Source organism: Odontesthes bonariensis, chromosome 23, assembly GCF_027942865.1.
Source record: "Odontesthes bonariensis isolate fOdoBon6 chromosome 23, fOdoBon6.hap1, whole genome shotgun sequence".
In the NCBI taxonomy this organism is placed as follows: Eukaryota; Metazoa; Chordata; class Actinopteri; order Atheriniformes; family Atherinopsidae; genus Odontesthes; species Odontesthes bonariensis.
The window spans coordinates 16818657-16843493 of record NC_134528.1 but is presented as its reverse complement, the minus strand read 5'-3'; the positions used below and the strand labels follow the sequence as shown (position 1 = coordinate 16843493).

At 38.6% G+C, this 24837-nt stretch overlaps 1 protein-coding gene across 2 annotated transcripts in view; it reads right to left on the bottom strand.

Moving 5' to 3' along the window:
• The window catches only part of ngfrb (nerve growth factor receptor b), a 49174-nt gene that overhangs the window by 8798 nt on the left and 15539 nt on the right, over positions 1-24837 (bottom strand). For both annotated transcript variants that reach the window (XM_075457776.1, XM_075457775.1), the window contains exons 2-3: positions 22328-22469; positions 13637-13993 (exon numbers count right to left, since the gene is read on the bottom strand). In XM_075457776.1, coding sequence (XP_075313891.1) covers positions 13637-13993; positions 22328-22451 — 481 coding nt within the window. In that variant the 5' untranslated portion in view covers positions 22452-22469. The remainder of the gene's footprint in view (positions 1-13636; positions 13994-22327; positions 22470-24837) is intronic.

Below are 24837 nucleotides of genomic sequence, written 5' to 3'. Positions count from 1 at the left end.
GCCTCTTCCTATTTTTTAGAAATTTTACAAACCAATCTGTTGGTTAATGTTGAAAATATTCAGCAGATCCATCCCTGAAAAATATCCAGCGGTCGCAGTTGGTTATGACATAGATCAAAGGGAGGTTCACCTAACATAAATGAATAAATAGATAAAACTTCAAAAGTCAAAACCTGCTTTTACATGAATGCATGAGTTAAAGTTATCCATTGAAGTGATCAAGGCAACTTAAGCGTGAATTTTGACAACATGAGTGACAACATGTGAATACTTCCTTCACCACTTCTATAGGGCCTGGTAACTGTAGTTCATAATTATTAAATAGATAAATTACAAAAAAAAAAAGAATAGATTTCACTCATGAGGTGATGGAACTAAAAAAGTATGGAATTTCACTGAGTAGCGAGCTGTGTTGTGAACTGTGTATATTTATGTGACTAAACAAGGTTAGGCTGCGTTTCAGTTTTATGCTCCTAAAATCTGGAACAGTCTTCCAGAAGATGTGAGACAGGCCTCAACTCTGACAATGTTTAAATCCAGGCTGAAAACAGTTCTATTTAGCTGTGCATATGACAACTGAAAGTATTTTATCTGCATTCTTCGCTTTTAATTTAATTAATCAATGATTATATTTCATGTTTTTTGGAATGATTTTATTTGCCTTGTGGTTTTATGTAGCTGTAAAGCACTTTCAATTGCCTTGTGTACGAATTGTGCTCTGCAAATAAACTTGCCTTGCCTATTCTCATGCTTTTTGTATTTTACCACAGTATATGATGATGTGATTTGTTGTACGACGGCATGCTGTATTCTGTCAGATTATTACCAGCTACAAATCAGGAGATTATACTGTGAAGTTTTTTAGTGTTTGTTGTTTTAAAATGCCCCCTCTTATTCCTCTTTTTAAGCACCTGCTCATTAAGGGTCATTTTAGGTCTTGAAAACAAAAAAATATAAAGGCAAAGTGACTGAAAGGCACTAAAAACCTCTGAAACCCTCAAGGGAACTGCAAAGTTGAATGGTAATCCTGTGTGGGCTGGAAGAGTGTAATTTCTATGTTGTTAAAAAAACAAACAAAAAAAAACACAACATGTATTTATATTTTTTAAGAGTAAATGACAGGAATTCTGTCAGTACTGAAGTGTGAACTTACTACACAGTTCTTGAATTTCCAGTATAAACCTCAAATCTCATCAAGTCAGAGGATATTTTTGCTCAAAGACAAATGGCTAAAGTCAGAGGTCAGCTAAACCAAAGGCTGCCTCTCCACAAGTCGCAGCAGATGGAGTAACATGCTGAACATTCTTTAATATTCTGCTGGCCGGGTTATTTCTAGTCTGATACGATTGGGGAAAAAAAGTATACAAAGTCTAAATATGGAACAAATATGACAAGACACAGATCATCGATCTACTTTTTGAGCTTCTTTCCACCAGAGTAAGAGTAACCACAAATGCCTTTCATGCTGACAAACACAACAAACACGCCAACACGCACATTAGATACCACATCATGGTAATTTTCTCTCCTCCCTAAGGAACCATAAACAATGGTATGAGAACATTTGTCCATCCACTCCTCCCCACATCACTCCAACCATTAGCAGACATGTTTGCTCCTCACCACGGATGTGGAAACCTATCCTCGCCTGTCACTTACTTACTCTTACTCACATCGTTAACAGGAAATCAGCCCATTGGCTTCCAAGGACTTTACATACCTCAGGAGAGCCTCTTAGTGCAAGGCAGCCATTTTTCACTAATGAGGTGAAAACGCTTATTAGATGATGCACTGAGAGGCTTTGGGGTTTTTGGATGAAGGAATTTTGAGCATGTGATAAGTGCTTTATGGCAACACCAATCTACCAAATGTTCCTGTAAAGTTATTATTGCGACATCAATCCCTCATAACTCTTAACCCAGTCTAATGCTGACATTGGTGCCAAATTTTCCTGAAGCCTATCTGGAAATGTGTTGACTCACAGAGTTATCTAATCCTCTGTGCCAGTTTCAACTGACACATGACATGCAGCAAATTCATTTATTTTCAGTGTTGGATATTCACAACTGACAAATCCCTGTTTGTTTCCCTGCTACTTTGTTAGCATGGGTTATTTGCCAGTTTTATTATTGTTGAGCACTAGGTCAGTGAAGCCGACTGATGCTCGGTTCATTAAGTTATGTGCTGTTGTTTAGTAACCTCCAGATTCTTTCAGAACTTGGGACATATATTTCAGAACTTATGTGTAAAATGTCAGCAAAAGCCACAAAAGTCCAAGTTATAACACCTGAATATTCTCCTAAATACACTGGCTCCTTTGTTAAGCCTTTCAGTTAAAGTCTAATGGGAATTTAATGCGGTGGTGCATCAATTCCACACAACATAATTTAAAGCTCTTAGGAAGTTAGACTACATTAATTTTCATAAGGCTGTAGGATGAGTTGCACAAAAACGTATCAACTTCCATCAAGAGATGGCATTGCAGGTAACGGTAGCAAAGCTTTTGAAAAAGCTCCCAGGAATGGGCTGTAATGCAGTGTGTATTGACTTCAAGGGACGCTGCAGCTTACGGGACCATCACATGATGCAAAACAGCTCCAATCACAAACTTGATAAATTGATTATTAGATTTATATCTAATTGATTCCATAACTTCTGTAAAGCCAAGATCAAGAGGTCTGTACAGAACGTAATTCAATAACTTTGTTTTATTCATGCGTGCAGGGACATTGTGTACGCCTTCAGATGACGGCACTGCAATAAAAAAGGTATAAATCTGTCATGAAAATCACTGCAGGGGCTCAGGAACACCTCCAGAAATGATTGTCTGTGAACACAGTTCAGTGTCAACCACAAACAAAGGTTAAAGCTCTATTGGGCAGAGCATAAGCCATACCTGAACATGTTGCCATGTCAGAAATGCTGCCATCTTCTCTGGACCAAAGCTAATTTAAAATGGACGGAGGCAAAGAGGACCATTTGGCCTCTTATCAGAGCTCAGTTCAAAAGCCTACTTCTCTGATTGTATTGGGCAGCATTATCTTGGTAGTATTTAAAATAACAGAAAGGAATGCAGGAGTAAATATTATATCATTATAACCTTAGTTTTGAGGCTTAAGACAAACATGATGGTCAGTTCTTTTCCAGCTTAAGACAAAAATCTATCTGAAAAATGGGGTCATTTCTTTTAATTGCTCTCAATCAAAACGTTATGCACACTTTTCTGTTCTTGCTTTAACTACTGTTATTCAGATTTCAGTCAGGGCTCCCTTCATCATTGCCAGTTGATTCAAAACGCTGCAGCTAGACTCACTACCTGGGAAAAAAGGGTATGAACACATTAACCCTGTACTTTCCTTCCTGCATCAGCTCCCTGTTAGATTTCATACTAATTCTAAAAATCTTACTGCTGGCATTCAAAGCCTTAACTGGCCTTGCCCCAAAATACATCCCAGACTTACTGACCTGGTATGGTCTTACTTGACCATTGAGATCGACGATACCGGTCTGATACTTGCCCACTTAAATCAGACACACTAAGTCTGTAGCTGTAGCTTCAAATCTTTCCTGAAAGCTTTGATTCAACCCTGATTAAGCTATAAAGTTTTTTAAAAACGTACGTTCCTTTCTCTCATATAAAACCATTGCCATTTATCTGCCCTGGTTCTAACTAATTACTTATTTTCCATCAATCTGATCCACACTAATCCATTTACTATCCATGTCTGCATATCATTGCCGTGCCCTCCTTTTCCCTTAAACTATGAACTGCAATTAAAACAGGACCCTGAGTGCCTCTGCTGAACCACCAACAGCCTCAAATGTAACATGCTCAGGCTACAAGGTGGAGTGACCTTCTCCTGCTGAGCTCAGCTTGTTTCCTTTGCACACAGTGGTTATTGAACCAATTCTTCTTGTCATCATGCGGAGACATCTTTAAAATCAATACAGCAACAATTCACCTATTCTGTACCCATTGATGAGCACAAATGCACTTTTTTTTCATACTGACAAAGCAAATTCAGTACAGTAATGTAGAAGATGTAAAGTTGATTTGATATGAAAGTATGATTACCTATAATTCAATATGCAACAAAATATACTTATATATACCTTATAACATAAGGTTACTGTCCCAAAAAACAAATGCTGGGTTTGGTTTATCATGTTTTAAGACTGATTAAAGGCTCTTTTGTGAGCTGACACAGCAGTCACACACCACACACAGCTTTCAAGATTGAAACAGGACACACAATTTAAAGGTGGGGCATCCTGTGTTTCTGCTGTCTTTTTTTCTTTTTTTTTGTCAGAACACTAACATGTCATTAAAATTGTGTGCCGCTTCCAAAATAACAGGTTCTGTCAACTATAACTCCGCTGTAACTGTTTGCAGACATTCATTATATCAATGTTTATGCGTAATCTGATTGTTGGTGAAATTAATGGAATTTTCTGCCTGCCTTTGTCTGCTAATGCAGGCACGCGTGTGCTTACCAAGATGAAATGAGTAATTATATGAACAGAAATTGTTGTTCTGAGCCTTCACATAAGTGTATAAGTAACTGGGGGAGTGTGTGTGTGTGCAAATAGATTATGTTCAGCCACACCTGAGTTGAACTTGTAATTACAGTCTTTTGCAGACTTTTACACACAGGTTTTGACTTTTCAACAGCGTATACTTTACGGGCTGACCTTGGATTTACGCACAAAGAAAAGGAAGGGCTTGATTTTATGTTTTTTTTTTTAGCTTGCAAACAAAACCTGAAATGCCTCTCAGCATAGTTTCATGTAATTCCAAATAATAATAATAAAATGAATGATACTAATATTAGTTATGATAGTGTGGTTACAACAAGCTCAACTGATGAGATAAATTCCAAATGGTGAAGAATCCTTTCCCTGATTTGTTAATCTACATCTCTTTTCTTGCCCTTACACTTTTCCCCTTGAGACTTCTGACTCAGGTCCCACCTTAAATAACCCATATCATTTTTCTGTGCACATGCTTCAGCCACACCTCTAAATGTTTATTCATGTGGATGGGATGATGTACAGGGAGCACATGTGCACATGCCCTGCGTTGGTTTGTGTGCATATGTTGTGCCAGTGCGTGTGTGTGCCTGTTCTGCGGCAGAACGGGATCAGCACTCATAGAGGTCAACCAGAGAAACCCGAGAGTGCAGAGGAGTAACTCCATCGCTTTTATCGACCAGGCCGCATTCTCAGCATCTGTTCCCTCTTCACTCTCACAAGATTTCTTGGTCTCTTTCCTCTCTGAAGTTCTCTGCTTTCCTTCCTGTATTCTGCTCTCATTGTAATTTATTTTCTGTTGTGCAGCTTAGGTACAGATTTGCTTGTAATTTTGGCATATTGTGGCATGTGCTAATTTTCATAAATGTACACCTCCTAAAAACACGGTCTTTTGCCAAAATATGCTTCACTGATCAGCACCAATAAAAATGTTTTGGAAAGCATTAGTCTCTTCTTTGTTAACTGTTGACAGTGCTGCTAGTTACAGTTTTAATTTATTAGAAAGTAGTACCACAGATCCACTACACCAGGGATGTCCAAAGTCGGTCCTCGAGGGCCGCTGTCCTGCAGGTTTTACATGTTTCCCTGCTTCAACGCACCTGATTCAAATGAAATGGATCTCTTCAAAAGTTTGTTAAGTTCTGCAGCAGCCTGCTAATGATGCATTGATCTGAATCAGGTGTGTTGAAGCAGGGAGACATCTAAAACCTGCAGGACTGCGGCCCTCAATGACCAACTTTGAACATCCCTGCACTACACCAACAAAAGATTTAATCTTAAATTTGGCTAACGGTCTACATGTTCCCTTTGTGGGCACAGCTTAGATGTTGTGTGAAGGTTGGAGATGGAGGTTGTGTGAGTATACATAAGTTTACATAAAATTAGTTGAAGTAGGTGGAATAATGTGTAAATACTGAAATCCAAGTGCATGTATAGGGCAGTTATGTTTGGTTCATATATTTAGCTTTCAATTTGCTAATAGGTATTCATTTTGGCTCATTTCACAAGAGTGCCTCTGAAACAGAGACAGACAAAGTTAATCTTCATGATTTGTTAGTCTGGAGAATGTCAAGTCATTGTTAAAATGCTCAGAAGATGTTTGCCTTGTTTAAAATGGACTATATAAATCCATGAGGTACTGTGAGGGGACAGAAACAGAATCTGTGCTCCTAAAAGGGTGTGTCAGTCAAGAAAAACCACATGACACAGAGACGGGGGAAAAAAAACTTCTCAGCTGACCCTCTTAATTCTGAAAAGTCTCTGTTTGTACCAAAGAAATTGATTGTACTTTGAAACATGGAACATTTTCATTCCTATTATCGCCTCACTTTAAAACTAATAGTACAAACTAAAATCGAATTACATAGACTAAATAACAAAGATGGTACAGTCTGGACTCATGAGTAAAGTGTTAACACTATCACAGAGAATGAAAGCACTGGAACAGTCTTGAACTCATAGATTCGGAAAAAAAACTACAATGTGGCCTTTCACTTTGACAGAGTTCATTTTTCCTCTTTATATTACAGTGCAGTAATTCCACTTGAGGAAGCTATGGCAGATTGAAACTTTTCAGGGAAAATGAGGCTTGACTTGGCAAAGACACAATTTTCCAACGTAAATCATCATGAGGACAAAACCTTCACTGGATTTTTGGCAATGAATTGACGGCACGAGCGAACCGCAAGTGTTGTGGTCACCCTTGCCACCAGAATCATTCACTCATGCCACATCACCCCTGAAAAATATCCCTCAGAATGTCAGGGGGCACATTCCTGAGGGATGGCAGTCGACTGCAGGAGACAGAGTTGGGTTCCATACATGTTTGGCAGCTGACAGAGACACACTCGACTTTAGAACTTCCCTTATTATTACAATACTCATACTGTGTGAAGCTGGGAGCAAGTCTGTTCATAGAGAAGGTCATATGTGGCCATACAGCCACACTCAGTTGATATATAGGTCAGTAGATGTGATGGGTCTAAGCTATAAGTCACACAATGAGTGACTGTGCAATACAAAGAGAGTGAATTGTTAAGTCAAACTGGGGTTGGGGATTCTTCACGGCTACTGATGTGGCAGCACTCTTGACGCATGAAATCAGGAATGTTGATGGCATTTTGCCCTTATATCATTTTCCCCCATTTTTCATCTGTCTGTCAAATGCTTGCTTGAACAGACCGTTCTCTAAGTCCAATCATCGACTGTCCAATCATCGACTATCAACAATAACTAAGCCCGTAAGTCTGTTAAGTGTGCAGTCTTTACATAATAGAGCGATGAGCATGCAGCTCTTGAGGAGGGATACTTGATATTTGAAGGTCTTAGTGGGCTCTTTTTTTTTTTTTTTTTTTAGCCTTTTGCAAAGCAAGAATATACGGCCTAAAGTGTTCTTTCAGAATAAATGCCAAATGTGGTTATATTTAGAAGAATGTAGCTGAGCACTGAGATGGTCACCTGTCAAGCCAAGCAGCATTTCATACAAGTGTCAGAAACTCTGCCCTGGTCTTTCCTGGATTTAGAGAAATTTAAACCATGGCAAACCAGCCATACTTTGGTCGGTCTCTTTTTGTTTGTTGTGTGGAAAACAGACACGTGCTGTTCATAACAATACACTAATCTAACCTCTGACTCCATGTGCAATCAGTGAACTATGTATCCAACCAAGATTAAAGTTTCATTTACAGACTGTATGTAAAAAACGGAAAAGCCACCTTCGTGTCATTCGCCTGTTTGTAAGTACCATTTCAGAGATTTGACTATTGTCAGTTAACTGTCATCACTTTGGGTTTTTAGGAACCCTGGAGGGCTCCTGCGGGTGGTGGTCATGGCAATCACCTGTGATTACCAATGTGATCACCGATGATGCTGCTCGTAACTGACCATCAGCTGGCAATTATACAGACTTTTCGTCAGGGACACGCAACACAGAATCAGTCTTTAAGACAAAATTAGGTTTTGAAATTAGTCACCTTCAATATATCTAAAAGATTTATTGTCAACATCAGTGTACATCTGCCTCTAACTAGTCAGCAAATCTGACCAAAAAAACCCAAAAAACTGTCAATTGTAAAGGCCAACCAGACTCAGGAAGGAAACAATTCCCTCCCTACTCACCTATCAACTCAAGAACAAAATGGACTTGACCCAGTCACTCCTCTTCCTCTAACCCTTTATCCTTCCATCTATAATGTTCAATCAGTCATCTTATTGATTTCAATCCGTGCATAGAAGTATCAGTGCCCGAAAGCTCATGCATAGCTCTGTGTGTATGTGTGTGTGCTGTGACTCAGAGTCAACTAATCCTTTGAACTTTCCTGTTGTACGTGAGTGCACACAAATAATATAACTGCAATTTGTGCCGCAAATCACAACCTGTTGTTTTTGCTGCCTTTGAACCAGAACCACAGGCTTTGGGTGACAGATGAGCCCATACTGGTCCTTTCAGTCCTGAGTACAACATCAAGGAAGAACAGAGCCACGGAGTGAAACTGGCATTGAGGGCTTTAAGCCATAACCTCAGGCTGATAAGAACAGGCAGCACCTATTTCGTCAAAGTCATGCATAGCTCATTCATCTTTAATTGTGGCAATGAAATGGCCTTATCATAGTGTGATAGCTGGCCTTGCCACTTCTACTGACAATGCATTTTTTTGAATAATCTTTATCTGGGTTTGTTTTCATTCCCCCAAACTTTTGCTGCTGCCCCATTACAGTTCATGCTCTTTAGCATACTTAAATATTTTGGGAGATTAAATTTAATCTCAGCACCCCTGAAAGAGGAGAGGCAGGCCAATGAGCAGCCTCGCACAGACAGAAGTAAGGGCTTCCACTGATGTATTACCCTAAAGATAAAAGTAGGCATGCTATGAAAATTTAGGCCCCTAAAAAGAGAAGAAAGAGTAGCATGACAGATGAGAAGGAAGTAGATGTAAATTTGATCCGTGAAAGCATTCTGTCCGTGAAACAACAAATATTACAGTAACTATTCATATAAAATAGTCAAAATCATTTTGATCTCCCATCAAAGCATGGACTTTTTTTTTATACAATTTTCTGAGGTGCCAACTCAGTCTAAAGATGGCTACAGCTGTACTGCCACTTCAAAATTCATCCATCCATCCATTTTCTGTCCCTGCTGCCATTGAACAAGAGGTGGCATATGCCCCGCAGGGGTCACCAGTCTATCACAGGGCCACTCAAATACAAATGGCCACGCACCCTCACACTCGCTCCTGGGGTCAATTTAGAATCACCAATTAACCCAAGATACATGTTTCTAGATGGTCAACTTCAAAATAACATGACAAACTAAAAGCTTATTTGCTGTTAGGACTATGACAAATGATGATGCCCTGTGTTGAGTCTGCACAATAAAGTTTAGGTTTGTATAAAGTCAGACTTAATTTTTTTTTTTCTGATCATGGTACTTGTGTCGTTTGTCACTGTGACACCTACACATCTATGGCCTAAATTGTTTCTCATGGTATTTATCCATGAGAAAGGCCATATTTGTTACTGCTTGTGAGTAAAGATTGTGGAAATGTTATTGCTGTGTTACACCACCGGAGAGAGGATCCAGTGAACTGGCTGAGGCTCCTATATCTCAGAACAGCTTGCAGACCAAATGCTTCCAGGAACTCTGGTCTCTGTTCTTCCTTGTACAAATCAGACCCAAACAAGTGCAATGCCTTTCACACCGTTCAAGTTTTGATGTTTTGAAAAGAAAATGTAACACTGTCTTCAATGCTATTTGCCATAGAGGCAATATCTGGAGAGAAACCAGAAAATGTGATTAATTTTCAAAGCTTTTTGGTCTTAGGATTTTTTTCTGTACAGTTCGCCTCTTGACCAGGTGCACAGATTAGAGAAATGACTCAATTTGACAACATCAGTATCCTATGATGTTTCTTTTATTGCTTAATGACATGTTGGAAATTATAAAATTGCTAATAAATAATCTGCTGTTCAAAATTCAACAACATAGGCTGTTACCCTGCTTGCCTTTCAGTTTCTTTTAAAGTAATACAATGTAACTTCTCAAAAAGCCCATTATGGAGCTCCCCCTACAGGCTGTTCCGAGAGCAACTCTAGTCCGGTCTCTTGCTTTGTCGGCCTCTCTCTTTCTCTTCCTTGCTTCATCAGTCAACGTCTTCTTCTGTTTCTTCGGTGCCTCTTCCATGATGATCGTACTGACAATGTTGCGCTAGCTTAGCCTTATAACTGGGAGCGTGAGAACGGTCTATTTGTTTTTGCGGTAGGTGTGCCAGAAAGCAAGTCGAAGTACTTCCGCTCAGCTCCCGGGCCAGTCCAGCAAAGTTACATAGCGCAGTTTTTCCAACTCAGACCTCATTCTAGCTGCACAATTTTTTTCAAGCTGTTATTTTAAGGTAGAAATGTTACATAGTATTGCTTTAAACACATGAAATTTCAATTTCTTTTTTCTTTTTGCCAATATGTGACAGGGCAATAGATACCACTTTAATTGGATGTTCCATTAGTTTTAATTGACTTAATTTTCCCTACTGTTGTTTTGACCCCTAAAATGATTGTGAGGATTATGCCATGTTGTTTATTGCACATCTCAGGAGAGCTAATGCTGCCTGGTCATTCCCTTCTGCATACAAGCCTCCCATGATCTTCAACCTTTGACCTTGCTCACTGGCCTTCAGATGAGAGGAAGTCGTATCACACTTCTTCAGATAAGCATCTTGCCTTCAAAAACTCAGCTCTGTGGGGTCTAGCCAAACAAAGTCTGGTCAGTATTAGTATGTTTTACTATCAGAGAACGATAACGACCCAAAACATGCATTAATCCCGTTGGAGAGGTTGGGGGAAATTGGCTTCGCATGTACCAATCAGATGAGTTTGTATCCACATAAAGAACTATTAAATCATCACAGGGGAAAAATCCCCACTTGCCTAAAATGATGTTCTCGTCCTTCCACCTTAAACTAAACTACGTGTCCAGTGTCTCAAGTTACAGCTTATCTTTTCATGGGCAGTGGCCTTCTGTTTGCTCCTCTCTGTCCTTCCACCTTCCTGACTGTATTTAGCCTTCGGGCCTGTGTCGCCTTACTCCACAACATTAATGGATATGGACATCTGGCAGCGCAACAGATTTTTAAGCACCGATAACGCTTCTGCTTTGGTAAAAAGATTACATTAGGAATAAAAGGCGCATGATTGGGTTACAGTGAGGAATAACATATGACAATGAAGCCCATATGCAGTGGGCTGTAAGTCATAATGCTTGGAAACAAGGCAAATTCCCATTAATCATGATATATACTTAGCTTGTTATCTTAAGGATGTATTAGCATTGGAGCTCTGGCTCCTTATATCTTGATCTCGGATGAATCATGTCTTCAAACACCACACTTCCTTTCCAGAGACCACAAGCTGAAGTAAGCTGTTAAAGTGTCATTCTCAATGTAAGTTTTTTTTTACAGCAGCAGATACTTGGTAGAAGACATGCTTATCAAATATTCTTTTCTTTCTGTGGTCTATTTTCCTAGCATCTTTTAACACTGGAAATATACTGCACTATTTGTTAGCCTTGTATGTTGCAGTAACCCACATAACCCTCACATTATGTGCTCAACAAAAAGATACCTCTTCTGTGAGTATATTGTACAGACTGGGTAGATCACTTCAAATCCATGTATCTTTGACTACTTTACTCATTCTCTACTTTAGAAGAGCAGAAATAATAAACAAAGCATAATTAGTCTCTAAAATGTCTGTTCAGCATATTTAGTAACGTAATTTTACGTTACTAAGTGAAGGGTCACTTCATTCTGACCCTGAGTTATGCCAGTATGACAGGGCATAACTCAAAACAGGACAGAGACTGTGAACGGGTAACCCGTTCACTTTCAAAAGCTGGAGAACCACAAATAAGTAAAGCATAGTATATGTTAGCTTCTCTTTCTGTTTTACTCATTATAGCGCCTATAAGTAGTCCCAAGGGCGAAACCAAAAGCCTTCACAGGCCACACAAGATCATGGGAGAGGTACAAAAGACTCCCTTTAGCCCGACAAGCTGTGTGTTCGTCACTGTGATCACAACATCTTTTAGACTACTGCCCCAACGGACTGCATGGCTGATCAACAGACTCCTTTTATTGTCTCACAAAAGCGTTGATTTAATCTATTCATTGGAATGAGAAGTGACTGTAGTCATAAGGAATTTGTGATTTGGAGTGTGATACCCACAGGATGCAATGATATAAAAGAAATTCAGAACCATGTTCACAGATATGACCTCTCTCTAAACCCTCAATATTAATAAAGACTGTGGTCTTTGTTTCTCTGGATGGGATGAGTCCGTGTAGACAATGAGACAAGCTTCCGAGTGGAATTTAGTTTGATGCGCCAACAACTCTTATAGTGTCAAACTGAGATGAACTGATTATGCAGCTGATAAAGTGGATGTCTGCTTAGCAAATATGGGCTCACAAATATTCTATTCACTTCATTCTGACCCTGATCGTTGAACCCAGTCAATCAACTTTACTCTGCACAGAAGTTCATCATAAACTTGCTCAGTGTTTAGATATCAGCCCACAGCTATTTGTCAGACAGCTAGCACGGAAATCCTTAAATAAGTGTATTAATTGAGAATAAAGAATATAATCAAAGTTGAAAAGTCCTACTTTATCCCCAGGTTTTTTCAGCAGTAAACATTCTCTATTGTTTAAGGTCTAGTTGGCCAAAAGTGTAGCGTGATTGTCGCCGTATAATCTATGTCTCTTTTAATGATGGATGTTGTGTGTACTGAGAACATTGCTGCATGTCTGTGTCGTCTGTATATAACAAGAGAGTCAGGATTGTAGCACTTATCTCCTATGCTTAGGCATTCTTTCATTTGGATACAGTGTGGCAAGGGGGTAGAGATCTCTTGTTATTGGATGCACCATAGCATTTACTTCAGTGCTTGCAATGTTGGCAGAGAAGCTAATTTGATTCTTTAGCTCTGAAGTTATTGCATATTGTTGGAGTGTCTTACCTGGGAATTCACTAAGAGCAATTTGAATAGATATGATCTTTGAACTCATGAAAGATTAATTGCATGCTTTCTTCGATTAGCTTCTCTTGCTCTCAAACTGTTAGCATTTTAGCATGCGAACCAATGATCCGAAAATTTCCAGATTTCTTTGTGTTTCCAGAGTAGTAATATTCTCTATCTCTCTCTCGCTTATATGTGTGTACACACAAACAAACATATATATTCATAGATATACATATTTACATATACATTGTTATTTACAGTAGTGGGCTTCTGTTTATAGCTTCATAGTCATTATTCTTCTCTGAGAGTAATATAAGAGAGTAATATTGATCCTTACATCGAACTTGTCCCAATCCTAAAATGTTAAACTTTGGCTTGAACATAAAACTATCATATTGAAAACATCTATTTTACAGAAATTTTGTTTGGTATTCAGCATAAAATTGTGCTGCAGAAGCCAACTACAGTGTAAAAGAGGGAACATGTCAGCTCAGCAGTAAGTATTATAAGAAATGGTATATCAGAGACTTAATTTGACAGTAAATGCAAGAACAACTTTATTTTCCCATGAAAATCAGCTAATTGTCTTACCTTGACAAACCGTATCACTAACAGGGGTGCAGGTCTGTAACACCCCTTCATCATCACAGGTGGTGCATGGGATGCAAGGCTCTCGAGAACTTTCCTGGTCCGAGTAAGTGTCCCCGGTGCACTCCTCACACACTGTATCACGGTCAGGCTCACAGCTGTACAACATGCCCCGACCTTCTGGACATTTAGTGCAGGGTTCACACTTCTGTGAGATATCATTAAGGTAGTAGCCATAGTTGCACACACAAGTAGCGTCATTGGAGTCAGTACACGGTGTCTCCATGCGGTGCAGGCCTTCACATTGTGTACAGAGCTGACATTTCTCTGTGTGACTGAAGTTTTCAGAGAAGGTTTCACCTGTAAGAAAAAAATGGACATTTAACTTGGACAGAAAGATTACTTTTTTTTCTTATTTAGCATCCATTTAATAAATAAGGACAGAGATGTCCCACTATCGGTGGGATTCATGCTTGCATCTCTTTTTAAAAACAAAACAAAAAAAATGAAAACAACCACATTCATGGAAGAAATCATTTTCCCTATTATACCATAAACATAATCCAACAGAAATTAATTCTAATCTCATAGTGAATCAGGACCTTGTATCATCTTATCTCAATGGTGCCATTTCAGTCAAAGTTATTAAAATTCACATGAAACACTTCTTGCATTTAGCCACATCAATGGGTGCTTGCTCATAAAACTCATTTTTTAAAGAAAAATTCAACTTTCTATGATAATTTTGAAACTAAATGACACAACTTATCTTTATTTATAATTTTTTCTCTTTATTTTAACATTTCCCAAAGTACTTTTACTTAAGTACTTTTTATATATATTTTGGAAGGACTTGCTTTCTTTTTATGATTTATTTATAGAATTTTCAACACACAAACATTTAATACAGTATATGAATCCCCACATGTATGACTGAATACATGGAATTAAAGAAAAGTGCAAAATGAGACCGACAATGGCATTGGACTTGACACTGTAAAATCGAAATAAAATCAGAATCTCATAAACCAATATATAATTTGCAATAGAACATTGAAAAAATATCAAATGCTGAATTTCTTCAAACATTTTAGCTCATCTTAAATTTGATGGCAGCAACACATCTTAAAAAAGTTGGGACAGTGACATGTTAACCACTGTAGCATCCACACAGCATCCTTTCAACAACAGTCTTTAAACATCTGGGAACCGAGGAGACCAGCTGCTGGACCTTTGGGAGAGAGATCTTATCGCATGTTTGTCTTTTATAGGATTCTAGCTCCTCAACAGTCAGGTCTTGCAGCCAGGCTTCTACTACAAAGCCATGCTTTTTGCAATAGATACAGTGTGCAGTTTAGCACTGTCTTGTTGAAATTGTTTCAATATGGAGGGCTACCTCTGGAAAAAAATGCCATCTGTATGGGTGCATATGTTGCTCTAGAACCATTATACATCTTTTTAGAAGTGCAAGCTGCCAGACCCATAGGCACTAATACACCCCCCTGCCATCAGAGATGCAAGCTTTTGAACTATGCACTCATAACGAGGCAGATGGTCTCTTTTCTCTTTCGCCCAGAGGAAAGAGCATCCATAATTTTGATTTTAATTTTTGATTTGTCAGACCACAGAAGAGTTTTCCACTTTACTTCCGTCCATTTAAAATGAGCTTTGGTCCACAGAAGACACCAGTGTTTCTTGATCATGTTCGCATTTGGTTTCTACTTTGCTTGATAAAGCTTTAACCTGCATTTGTGGAGCATCAGTGTACTTTGTTCACAGACAATGAATTGTGCCTGTTTTTAATACAGCACCGCCCGAGTTCCCAACAGTCACAGGCACCCAATTCTGACTTTTGTACATTCCTTGAGCACAGACATGTGTGCAGATTATCTGAATTGTTCCTTAACATATTATGTAGTGTGGATGATGGAATATTCAGCGTTTTTACAATTTGATTATAAGTAACATTCTTGTGAAATTGTTCCACAAAAAGTAGATGCAGTTATTTTCATTTTTTTATTTTTTGGCAGATTGCTGAACCTGTCCATCTTTACTATTATGAGACTCTGCCTCTTGATGGTGCTCTTTTTATACCCAGTCATGTTATTGACCTGTTGCTAATTAATCCAATTAGCTGTGACATGTTCCTCAAGCTGCTTATTTTTAGTACCACTTCCTTTTCCAGCTTTTTGTTGCCATGGTCCCCAAGTTTTTCAGGACATGTTACTGTCATTAAATTCAAGACAACCTAATATTTTTTTCATGACTGCATTACAATTTGTCCCTGACATGTTTTCTGTTTAGACTTACCAACTTAAGGGTCAACTATGTATTCTGTAAATACTTTACAAATGATTTCTCAAGTCGTGCATTTCAGGCAGAAAAAGAGACAAGCCACTTCAATTTTGAGACATCTGAGGAGTATAATTTCCTCCAAAGGTGCTGGGAAGACAATCAAAATATTAAGCTGCAAATCTTAGTACCAGCTAGCGGTGGCTAGCATTAACACATTCCATTAGCTCCTGGCTTCAAAACACATTACTTTTTGTGTACCAGATGATCGAAATATAGTGAACTATATTGTGAAAGAGAAGTTCTGAGAGATTCCGAGGTTGAAAAGTGGCCAATTGTACAACATGCCATTATTCAGTGGCAAGGGCCACTTTATTTTGGATGGCCATTTCTGTAGTTCTATCAGACTGTCACACGAGACTTGCACCCTGCTTTTTTGTTTGTTGTGTTTTTTAAATAAATGTCTCATGAAATGTTTTCTATACTCAATTGTGAGTAAAATATTAACAACTGTTTTTATATATATTTTTCACAGCTTCCTAACTTTTTTAGAATTAGGATTATAAAAACTGCACATAGTCATTTAGTTTACATATACCCTAAAGGAAAATGCAGCTACAACGAGATCACTAGGAGCAAGAGGAGGTTCCTGGAATATACATGAGCTGCAACAGTTTCTTGAAGGGATTGAAGCCCTTTTTTTTTTAAATGATAAACATAATTACATCACATATGTTTTGGATATCTGCAGGATTTCAGAGGACAGACATATCTGCAAAGGATGCAATCAATACTGCATGTTTTATGGAATTGTATTTCAGCTACATAGAGAACTGGGAAATGCACTAAATTATGCAACAGACCCATTTGTAGAAGCAGTTTGTGTGTATGTGTCATTGTGAAGATCAGCATAGACTGAAAATATTACCTTAAAATCTCTGTCATGGCGTACTATATAAATTCTTATTTAAACTGTCGTTTCACAATTAACATTAATGTTGCACTAAATCAATCTAATACCACACTTTACGGTGTTGAGAAAGTATGTTAGTCAACTTTGGCATGTTTCTCAGTATTGATAACTCAATAAGTTGACTAATCAAGAAAACATATATTTTGATTAATCAAAACTTAAAACTATGGTTATCTCTGACCCCAAAAAGCTAAACTAAACCACCAAAATGGCGTAATTTTATGGTCTTTGGATTTTCTCTTTTCCTTATAGAGTTTAAACTTATAGCTTTTTGTATGTGTAAAGGCTCTGAAAAATTGATATTCCACTTTGTTTGTAATGTAGGTCTTTGTTCCTTAACTCATCTATGCCAGTGTGCAACACTTTTTTTGTAATGTCTACCTAGATAGATACGCCTCAAAGATTGAGCAGCTGCTTTGCACTCTACAAATTTTGAACTAATCAGTTGACCGATCAGGGTCAAGCAATCTGATCGGGCTTTTAGGGGGTGGGGTGTCTTAAAAAGACAGGAGCTATGACAGAGCATTACAAATAGAAGATGGCAAGAACACTTGCAGTGGTGTATAGTCAAATGATGTATATGACTAGTATTGTAAATACTTTAATCATAAGTAGGCTGTTTTGTCAGTAAAATATCAAGACAAATGGTCATAACAATCATTCAGAGCCCAAAGGTTAGCTTCAAACTGACTAAAACCTAAAGTTATTCAATAACATAGTGTTAAAACCAGCCAATTTTCACTTTTTTTAACAACTTAAACCACGCAATGTTCTAGAATTTTGCTGAACAAGGATCATTGAGTTGAAATAAACTAACATGAGGTTGGAGACAGGAGGCTATTGGTATGCAGTCTCCTGGTAGACTCTTTACAGCTCAGTGTCTCACAGCATATCAAGTTTTAAGTCAGTAGCCCACCAACCACAGCGAATGCTCTGATGATACAGAGATTAAAATGGAGATGAGGAGATAGACACTGAGACAAAGAAATAGACAGACAGAAAGGAAGTAGAGACCCTGTCATTTGAGAACCAGATGAATCCAAGTGAGCAGTTCTGTCTTAAATTGACGGTGTCAAATGTGGGTTCCTCTTAATCATGTTTCAGGAGTGGACACCAACAGGCCTTCTCACTATGTGTGCCTGTTGGTGTCCAGTTATGTACTGCTATCCCCTCACCCCCTCCCCATAATCTCTTACAACACCCTCCCTCTCTTTAAACAGACACACACACTCAGACTGCCCTTGCTACCCCCATGAGTGCTCTCAGAGCCATTATCATAATGCCATGCATCAATAATGCAAGTCAATACATTAATAACACTGGCTGCAGCATGGAGAGAGAGGTGGGTGGAGGGGGGGCGATGGAGGCAGATGGAGGAGGGGAGTATAGACAGTCTTCTCCTTCCTCAGGAAATCATAGAATAACAGTACTTTCGCTGCTGGTTTAACATAGAATCCCTCCCTTTGTTTCACCGCCCATATAAGGACTCCTTACTTAATCTGCTCTGAACACTATGCAGTATGTGGTGTGTGCGCACGTGGGAGTTTTTTTTTCTGGACATGTTTGTACGTGTGTGTGTGTGTGTGTGTGTGTGTGTGCGTGTGTGTGTGTGTGTGTGAACCATTAACTCTCTGAGAAGTTTGCCTTGTCTCCATTCCAGCTGTACAACTGTACATGTTCTGTTTCAGCTCCACTTATCTGCTCATTCATCCAAACTCCTCTATGTGTTTCAGTTGGCCTTCGTTTTTAGCACTTCAGCCAGGTCCCTGTTAACTGTCTGTATTAAATGAAGCCTTAATCCTGTGCGTTATATACTTGTTCAAACAGATGCTATCAACTTTGGGACATGCATAAAACAAAACATGGAAAGGCATCTCAGTGGGTGGAAGTTAATGTTGTTGAGTTTTAGAAAGCAAGAATGCTCAAACTAAAAATACTCTCAGCTTTTAATTCTTTTTTTTTCTTTTTCTTTTTTTAAAAGTTTTAAGGAGTTAACAAAAATATAATACAGGTCTAAGTATGTTTTTGTTTTGCTATAGTTTTTTTTAAAAAAGGTGCTAAAAAAACACTGGTGAGGGTTCAGATTTGTTACCTTTCAAAGCAACATTGTAGAACTATTCCATTCCTAGTAAATGTCCTGCAGTGAAGTAGTTTTTTAAAAAACTGTATAGAGATTTTGCATCTGTCCTGAAGATTGTGTTAGGTTACTACCTCTGTAAGCTAGTTAGCCAATAGTTATATCTAACTAGCTAACTAGCTATTGCTAACTAAATAGTTGCTAACACTGCAACAAGATCAGGCAAACTTCTACATTTATATATCTCAAAACAAGTTGAGAATCTGTGTGTAAGCAGTGAAGTGCTTCTGCAAAGGAAGATGAAAAGTTTTGTTATAGGTCTACGGATAAGCTAAGGGAGTTACTTAGTCCCAGAAAGGTGCTCCATTTATACCAGACTAAGTACAACGGGCCTGAAAGTGAAAATGTATCTGAGCTTTTCAAGTTTTAGATTCTAAAGAATCTCCTATGTCCTTCAGACATGTGTTGGGATGCGGGAAAGCTTCCAGTCATACAAGATCAGTTTCTGTCTAGGCTCATGAAGGCTAATGTATTCTTCCTTGCTATAAAGATGTTCATTTCAGGACGGAAGAACTGTCTGGTAACAGATTGGGAGACATGACATGACCATAGTCATAGCACACATTCTCAAAAATATTCCTCCACCAATTCGCCAATTAGGTCAATTTCATCCGTTCAAAATATACGAATATGACTTGGAGGAGATTTTTTTCATCTGTTGTGGACATCACTCACTGTAGAGTTATGCATAGCATTTTGCATTTTATTCACATGTAGCATGCACATGTTGAGGGAGCACAAACTAAATTTAAGGCTGCTTCCCCATTTCCAAATCTGTTAGCTTCATGTTCAGGTTACACTTCCCTACTGTCTTTGTTAGGGTGAGCTGTGTCAAGGTCGCTGACCCTAAACAGTTATATAAAACAGACATGCATTTCTTATTGTCAAGGCCATGGGATTTTCCCCATGTTTTTAGTTTGATGTTTTATCATGTTTTAGGTTGTTTATATTTTGGTTTTTGAGTTCATGTTTTAGCCAGGTCTTGTATTTAGTTTTGCCATTGCCTTCCCCACAGTTTCTGTTTGCTCATTAGTTTCACTCACATCACCTGTTCATTGTCCCCAGCTGCACTCATTCACAATCACCCAGTTCCCTATTTAGTTTCCAGGCTCCCCTGTCTTTTGGTGAGATCTTTTTCTGATTTTCACCCCTTCATGCCACGAAGCCACAAACCTAAAGTTAAGTGTTTTTCCATGCCATGCCATGCCATGCCATGCTTAGTCGTCGTTTTTTTTGTCATAGTCCTGTTCATGTTTTGATTTCACAGTTTAAGTCTTGTTATCAGGCTCAGCTGCGCTTTTTGTTTTATCTTAACTTGTAAATAAACCAAGCTTGGTTTTCTCACTTCTGGAGTCCGCATCCGTGTCCTGCCTACCCACCCGTCACGACACTTGTGTTTGGGGCCATGAGTCAAAGGGTAGAAGCTTTTTAATCAGTTTGCTGTTACTGCTGGGCAATTTCTGGTTCTCATGTGGGTACCAAAGGAACCAAATGCCGTAGGAAATATTCAGCCAAAATGTAGGCGTCCTACAGTCATAACCAAGATGCAAAGAAGTTATTTACATGCTTGTTTTACAGATCTTATCTCTATGCCTGCTGTTTTCTCAAAATAGCAAAATAATATTATCTGATGGAGAGTTATCTGCTTTGTATTTCTTCATGTCCATGATTGAGTGCACATGGTCTGTCCCTGTCCATTCATGTGTGAGCAAAAAAAGCAGAATGATAATTATCACCATTGAAAACCTCTGTGTTGTGCAACAGAATGCCAGAACTATCTGAGATATCCCTAATAAGTCATTTTGAGCCTAAAATATGAGCTTTTATACAAACAGATGAGAAAATGATCTATGGTAAGTTGTCCAGTGCTATCTGGTAATATATGAGGGGTATATAACTCTTTAGTTGAGGCACACTTCTAAAAGCACATCATTCCACTGAAGTCCAACACATATGAATGAATAATTTTTCCATCTCCACATTCTTTATGACTTCTCTCATGACCTAAAGACCGATTAATTTTCTGACTGTGGGACTCCTTCGTTCATGGTTTGCCATCATTCACTGACCCAGAGAGGTTGACAGCTACTTCCTGGCCTGGACTCAGGATGGTTAGGGAACTCATACAAGGAAAACTATGGGAAACTGTCCGTGGACAAATCCTGTTCTTTACAGGCTCAAGCAATCCTTTGACCTACATATTAAGTTACACTGCCCTATGTTGAAGCATTAATTCACTTCAGAGACAACCTTAACTATTTGTTTGAAAACTGCTGTTACTTATCATGTTTACAATACCAGATTTGAATCTACTCTGCTTTATATCATTATGGTCTATTATATGATTTATCTGATGCTCTAACTGCAGTTTTTTTTGTTTTTTTTTAATCTGCAACATCTGGAGCTGGTCCCACCCTTGTATCCTCTTGATATCACTGTCCTCATGCTGTCTTTCAGTCAGATGCAGTCTATCTCCCTACATGGTAAAGGCCAAGAAAGGGGAAGCTGTGCTTGAGAACAGTTATGTCTGGCATTTTGTTTACTTTCAAATATGCAACAGAATCAGTCTTTACGTCAAATATAAAATCTGCATGTTTTTTCAAGACCCGTGAAAATAATAAACTTATGCTTGACTTTCTGCAGATGCAGTGCTAAGTAAACGTAGTAATTCTTCAGCCTTTGTACTGATCCAAAATAACGTTGTGGTCTGTTATGTTTGGTAATGCATCAATCTGTTTTTCAACTGCAGCTCTTGATTTTAGGGGGGTGCATGCAAATACCATTGGTAATTCTCTAACTTTACCAATGGTATTTGCCAGAACTTTAAGACAGACTGTCTGGATGGATAGCCATTAGGATTCATTTGAATGTATCTTCCAAAAACTTTTAAAACTATGGAATTCCTAGCCGTCTCTGCTGTGCACTCAGTCCTCATGTTTGCATTATGGTGCAACAGATTACTTCTCAAAAGGCCTGTACTACCAGAAACCAAAAATACACTGTGCTGTTTAACAAATGAACAAAGATGTTATGGTGTCACACAATAGTGTTTTGGATTATTTGAAAGCAGCAGGGAAAATGTAAAATACAACAAAATATAATGTTTTGCAAAGCATTTAAACTCTACATTTAATTGAATATAGTGCAACTATACATATACATTTTGCAAGAGGTGATCCATTAATGAAGAAAAACATGCCCCTGTCACAGCTTTTAATTTACACATTTTGCCAGTATACAGCCAGTGTTTATGGCCATATATACAATTGAATTACCATTTTGCAATACTCACTGTCAAGGCACTGAGCACAAATAGTCTGAGTGGCTCCACAGGGTCTGACGACGCCTTCGCCGGGTGGACACTGCTTGCAGCATTCTCCACTGGCCGTATACTGGTTAGATATACAATTCTCCATATTGGCCAGAGCCCCAACCTGCCGGTCAACAGAGAGGTCATGCATAGAAACATTTACATCCAGAAGAAAACGTCAGATTATAAATACAAAATCACGCAAAAGTTCTCTATTTATCTGCAAATTGCTAAATTTTTCGTAATCTCTCAATTGAAGGATTGTTTAGCATTGTGTGACGTGAGTAGTGAAAATAAAGTCATTTTCCTTCATTCAAAACTATTTTAGAAGCTTATTGTAGGAGGGGAGTGGGGGTGTTTCACAAGTAGAGGGAATGGAAAGAAAGGGAATATAAACAAATCTTTTTTCTCTCACTCTCTTATTCTTTTAATCTTCTTGGATTTATTTTGGAACCACAAATCAGTGGTTCCCAGCCAAGAGGGTCAGATCATGGGTAAACAAAATTAATTTCCCAGGTTCTGCCTCGATTTTCTTGGCTCTTGTGAAATGCATAAATGGTTATCCTGATCTGGCTTCTAAATACATTCACATTAGACAACCTGCAGAGCAAAAAATCCCTCTATAATTGAATTGGTTACAACGTGTGGACACATGGGACTTGTAACATGAGGTCACAAAGGGGCATGACTTTGATTAAAGGTTCACATGCCAAAAAGATTGAGAAGCCACAATTTTCACTACAGGAGAGCATAGATTTTATGAAAACACTGGTTTATACTTGTTCATTTACAAGTACCAATCAGAGATGCAGTAATCACAATATCTAGACGACGTTAAGTTGTTCCCATCTTCAAACATTGTTTAAAGAGCAACCGGTTGGGTGCTTTATCTTGGTTGTTGACAGGTAAAGTTGTTTGTGCATGCCTCTGCTGAGAATATACACACTCATGCCTGAGCCTATCGTGACCATGTTTAAGTGAAAGTTTTGAGAACGTGTGTCTTCTTACATTATCACACTAAATCTTTCTCACACCAGTCTTCTTTCATCTTTCATATTTTGCACACTTTGATAAAAACAGCTATTGTGCTCTGACAAAGTGTAGGCCTCTATTAATTTCTCTTTAGATACAGAAGATGGTTTCGTTTCAGAACAGCGTGTATGAAGTTCCTGTTTGGGCCAGTGTTTCTCTTACTGACAGACAAGCTGCAAATCAGGAGTCGGACAAAGAAAAAAATATGTCCTACAATGACAAACAAAAGAGCTTGTTATGTACTAAGTTGTTTGAGGCCCATCATATGTTAGTGAAACGTACACTTTCGCAACGTGTGAGGATGTGCACACACATGTTGGTACAGTATACTGACGGGTACATTTGTGCAAAGGTGGTATGCTCAACATAAATCGTCAGGGTTCAGGTGTGCCAGGAATGCTGCTGACAAGAAATGGAAGTTTTACAAAACATCAAATGTTCCCTCAGGCACCTCTGAGTCAGCTGACACTTTATGTCTATGTGTGTGCGTGTGCACGTGAAAGTGTACACACACACTCATTCCCTTTTTCGCCCATGATCATGCTTGTGTGGCCCATTCACCATGAAGACTAGATTCAATCCTCTGTACCGTGTGTTTTCACAAATTTCTCCTCTGCTTTGGACAGAAACTTAAAATGTTTCGTGCACCATTATTTCTAAACATTCTGAAGCTTCCTTAAATGAGGAAGACTTTTAGGAAACAAAGTCAGCTCGTGTTCATCAACTCGAACTGATAACATCTGGAAAAAAAAAAACATTTTCGCCACTTTCCTCCAGTGTTGTCCTCAAAACAGCCGCACATATTTTCTTATGCTCACATTACAAAACAAGCATTCATATAAACATGGCTAACTATACACACTCATCCCTCTCCTGCTTCCCATTATGCACTGCACACGCCCATCGACACATTTACACAAATGCCTCAACAAACCTTTCGTGTGAACAAACCTGTTCTAAAATGACACTTTTGAAAAGACTTCTAGCTCCAGCGCTTGGCATCTGCTTATTTTTTTCCTTGACCCCTTTTTTTTGCTCCAGGTGTGGGTGCAGCCCCACACCAACTCAAAAACCAAACCTGAGATTAATGTGCTTCACTAATGTCTGCCAAATTGTGCAAATTAGAATTAGAGGCTGTTGAGATTTTAGCAAACGGTGTGTGAAGTTACAAAAAAAACTTTACAAAAAAAAAAAAGGATGTAGAGCTTTTTAGCAAGTTGTAGCTTGAAACAATTTGCGTAACTGGTTTTTGATGAGAAAATTAAAAGGCTACACTCCTCAACTTTTGCCAGCCAACTTCCCTCAAGTTTGAACAACAGGTTTGATTAACACACACACACATTCGTGCACACTGGAGTGCATCTGCAAAAGCATCTGGATGTACAACTTCAGTGCTTAAGATAGTCTTACTACAGCCTTGTTACATTTTAAGTTGGAGACACTTAACCTCTGGACCTCAG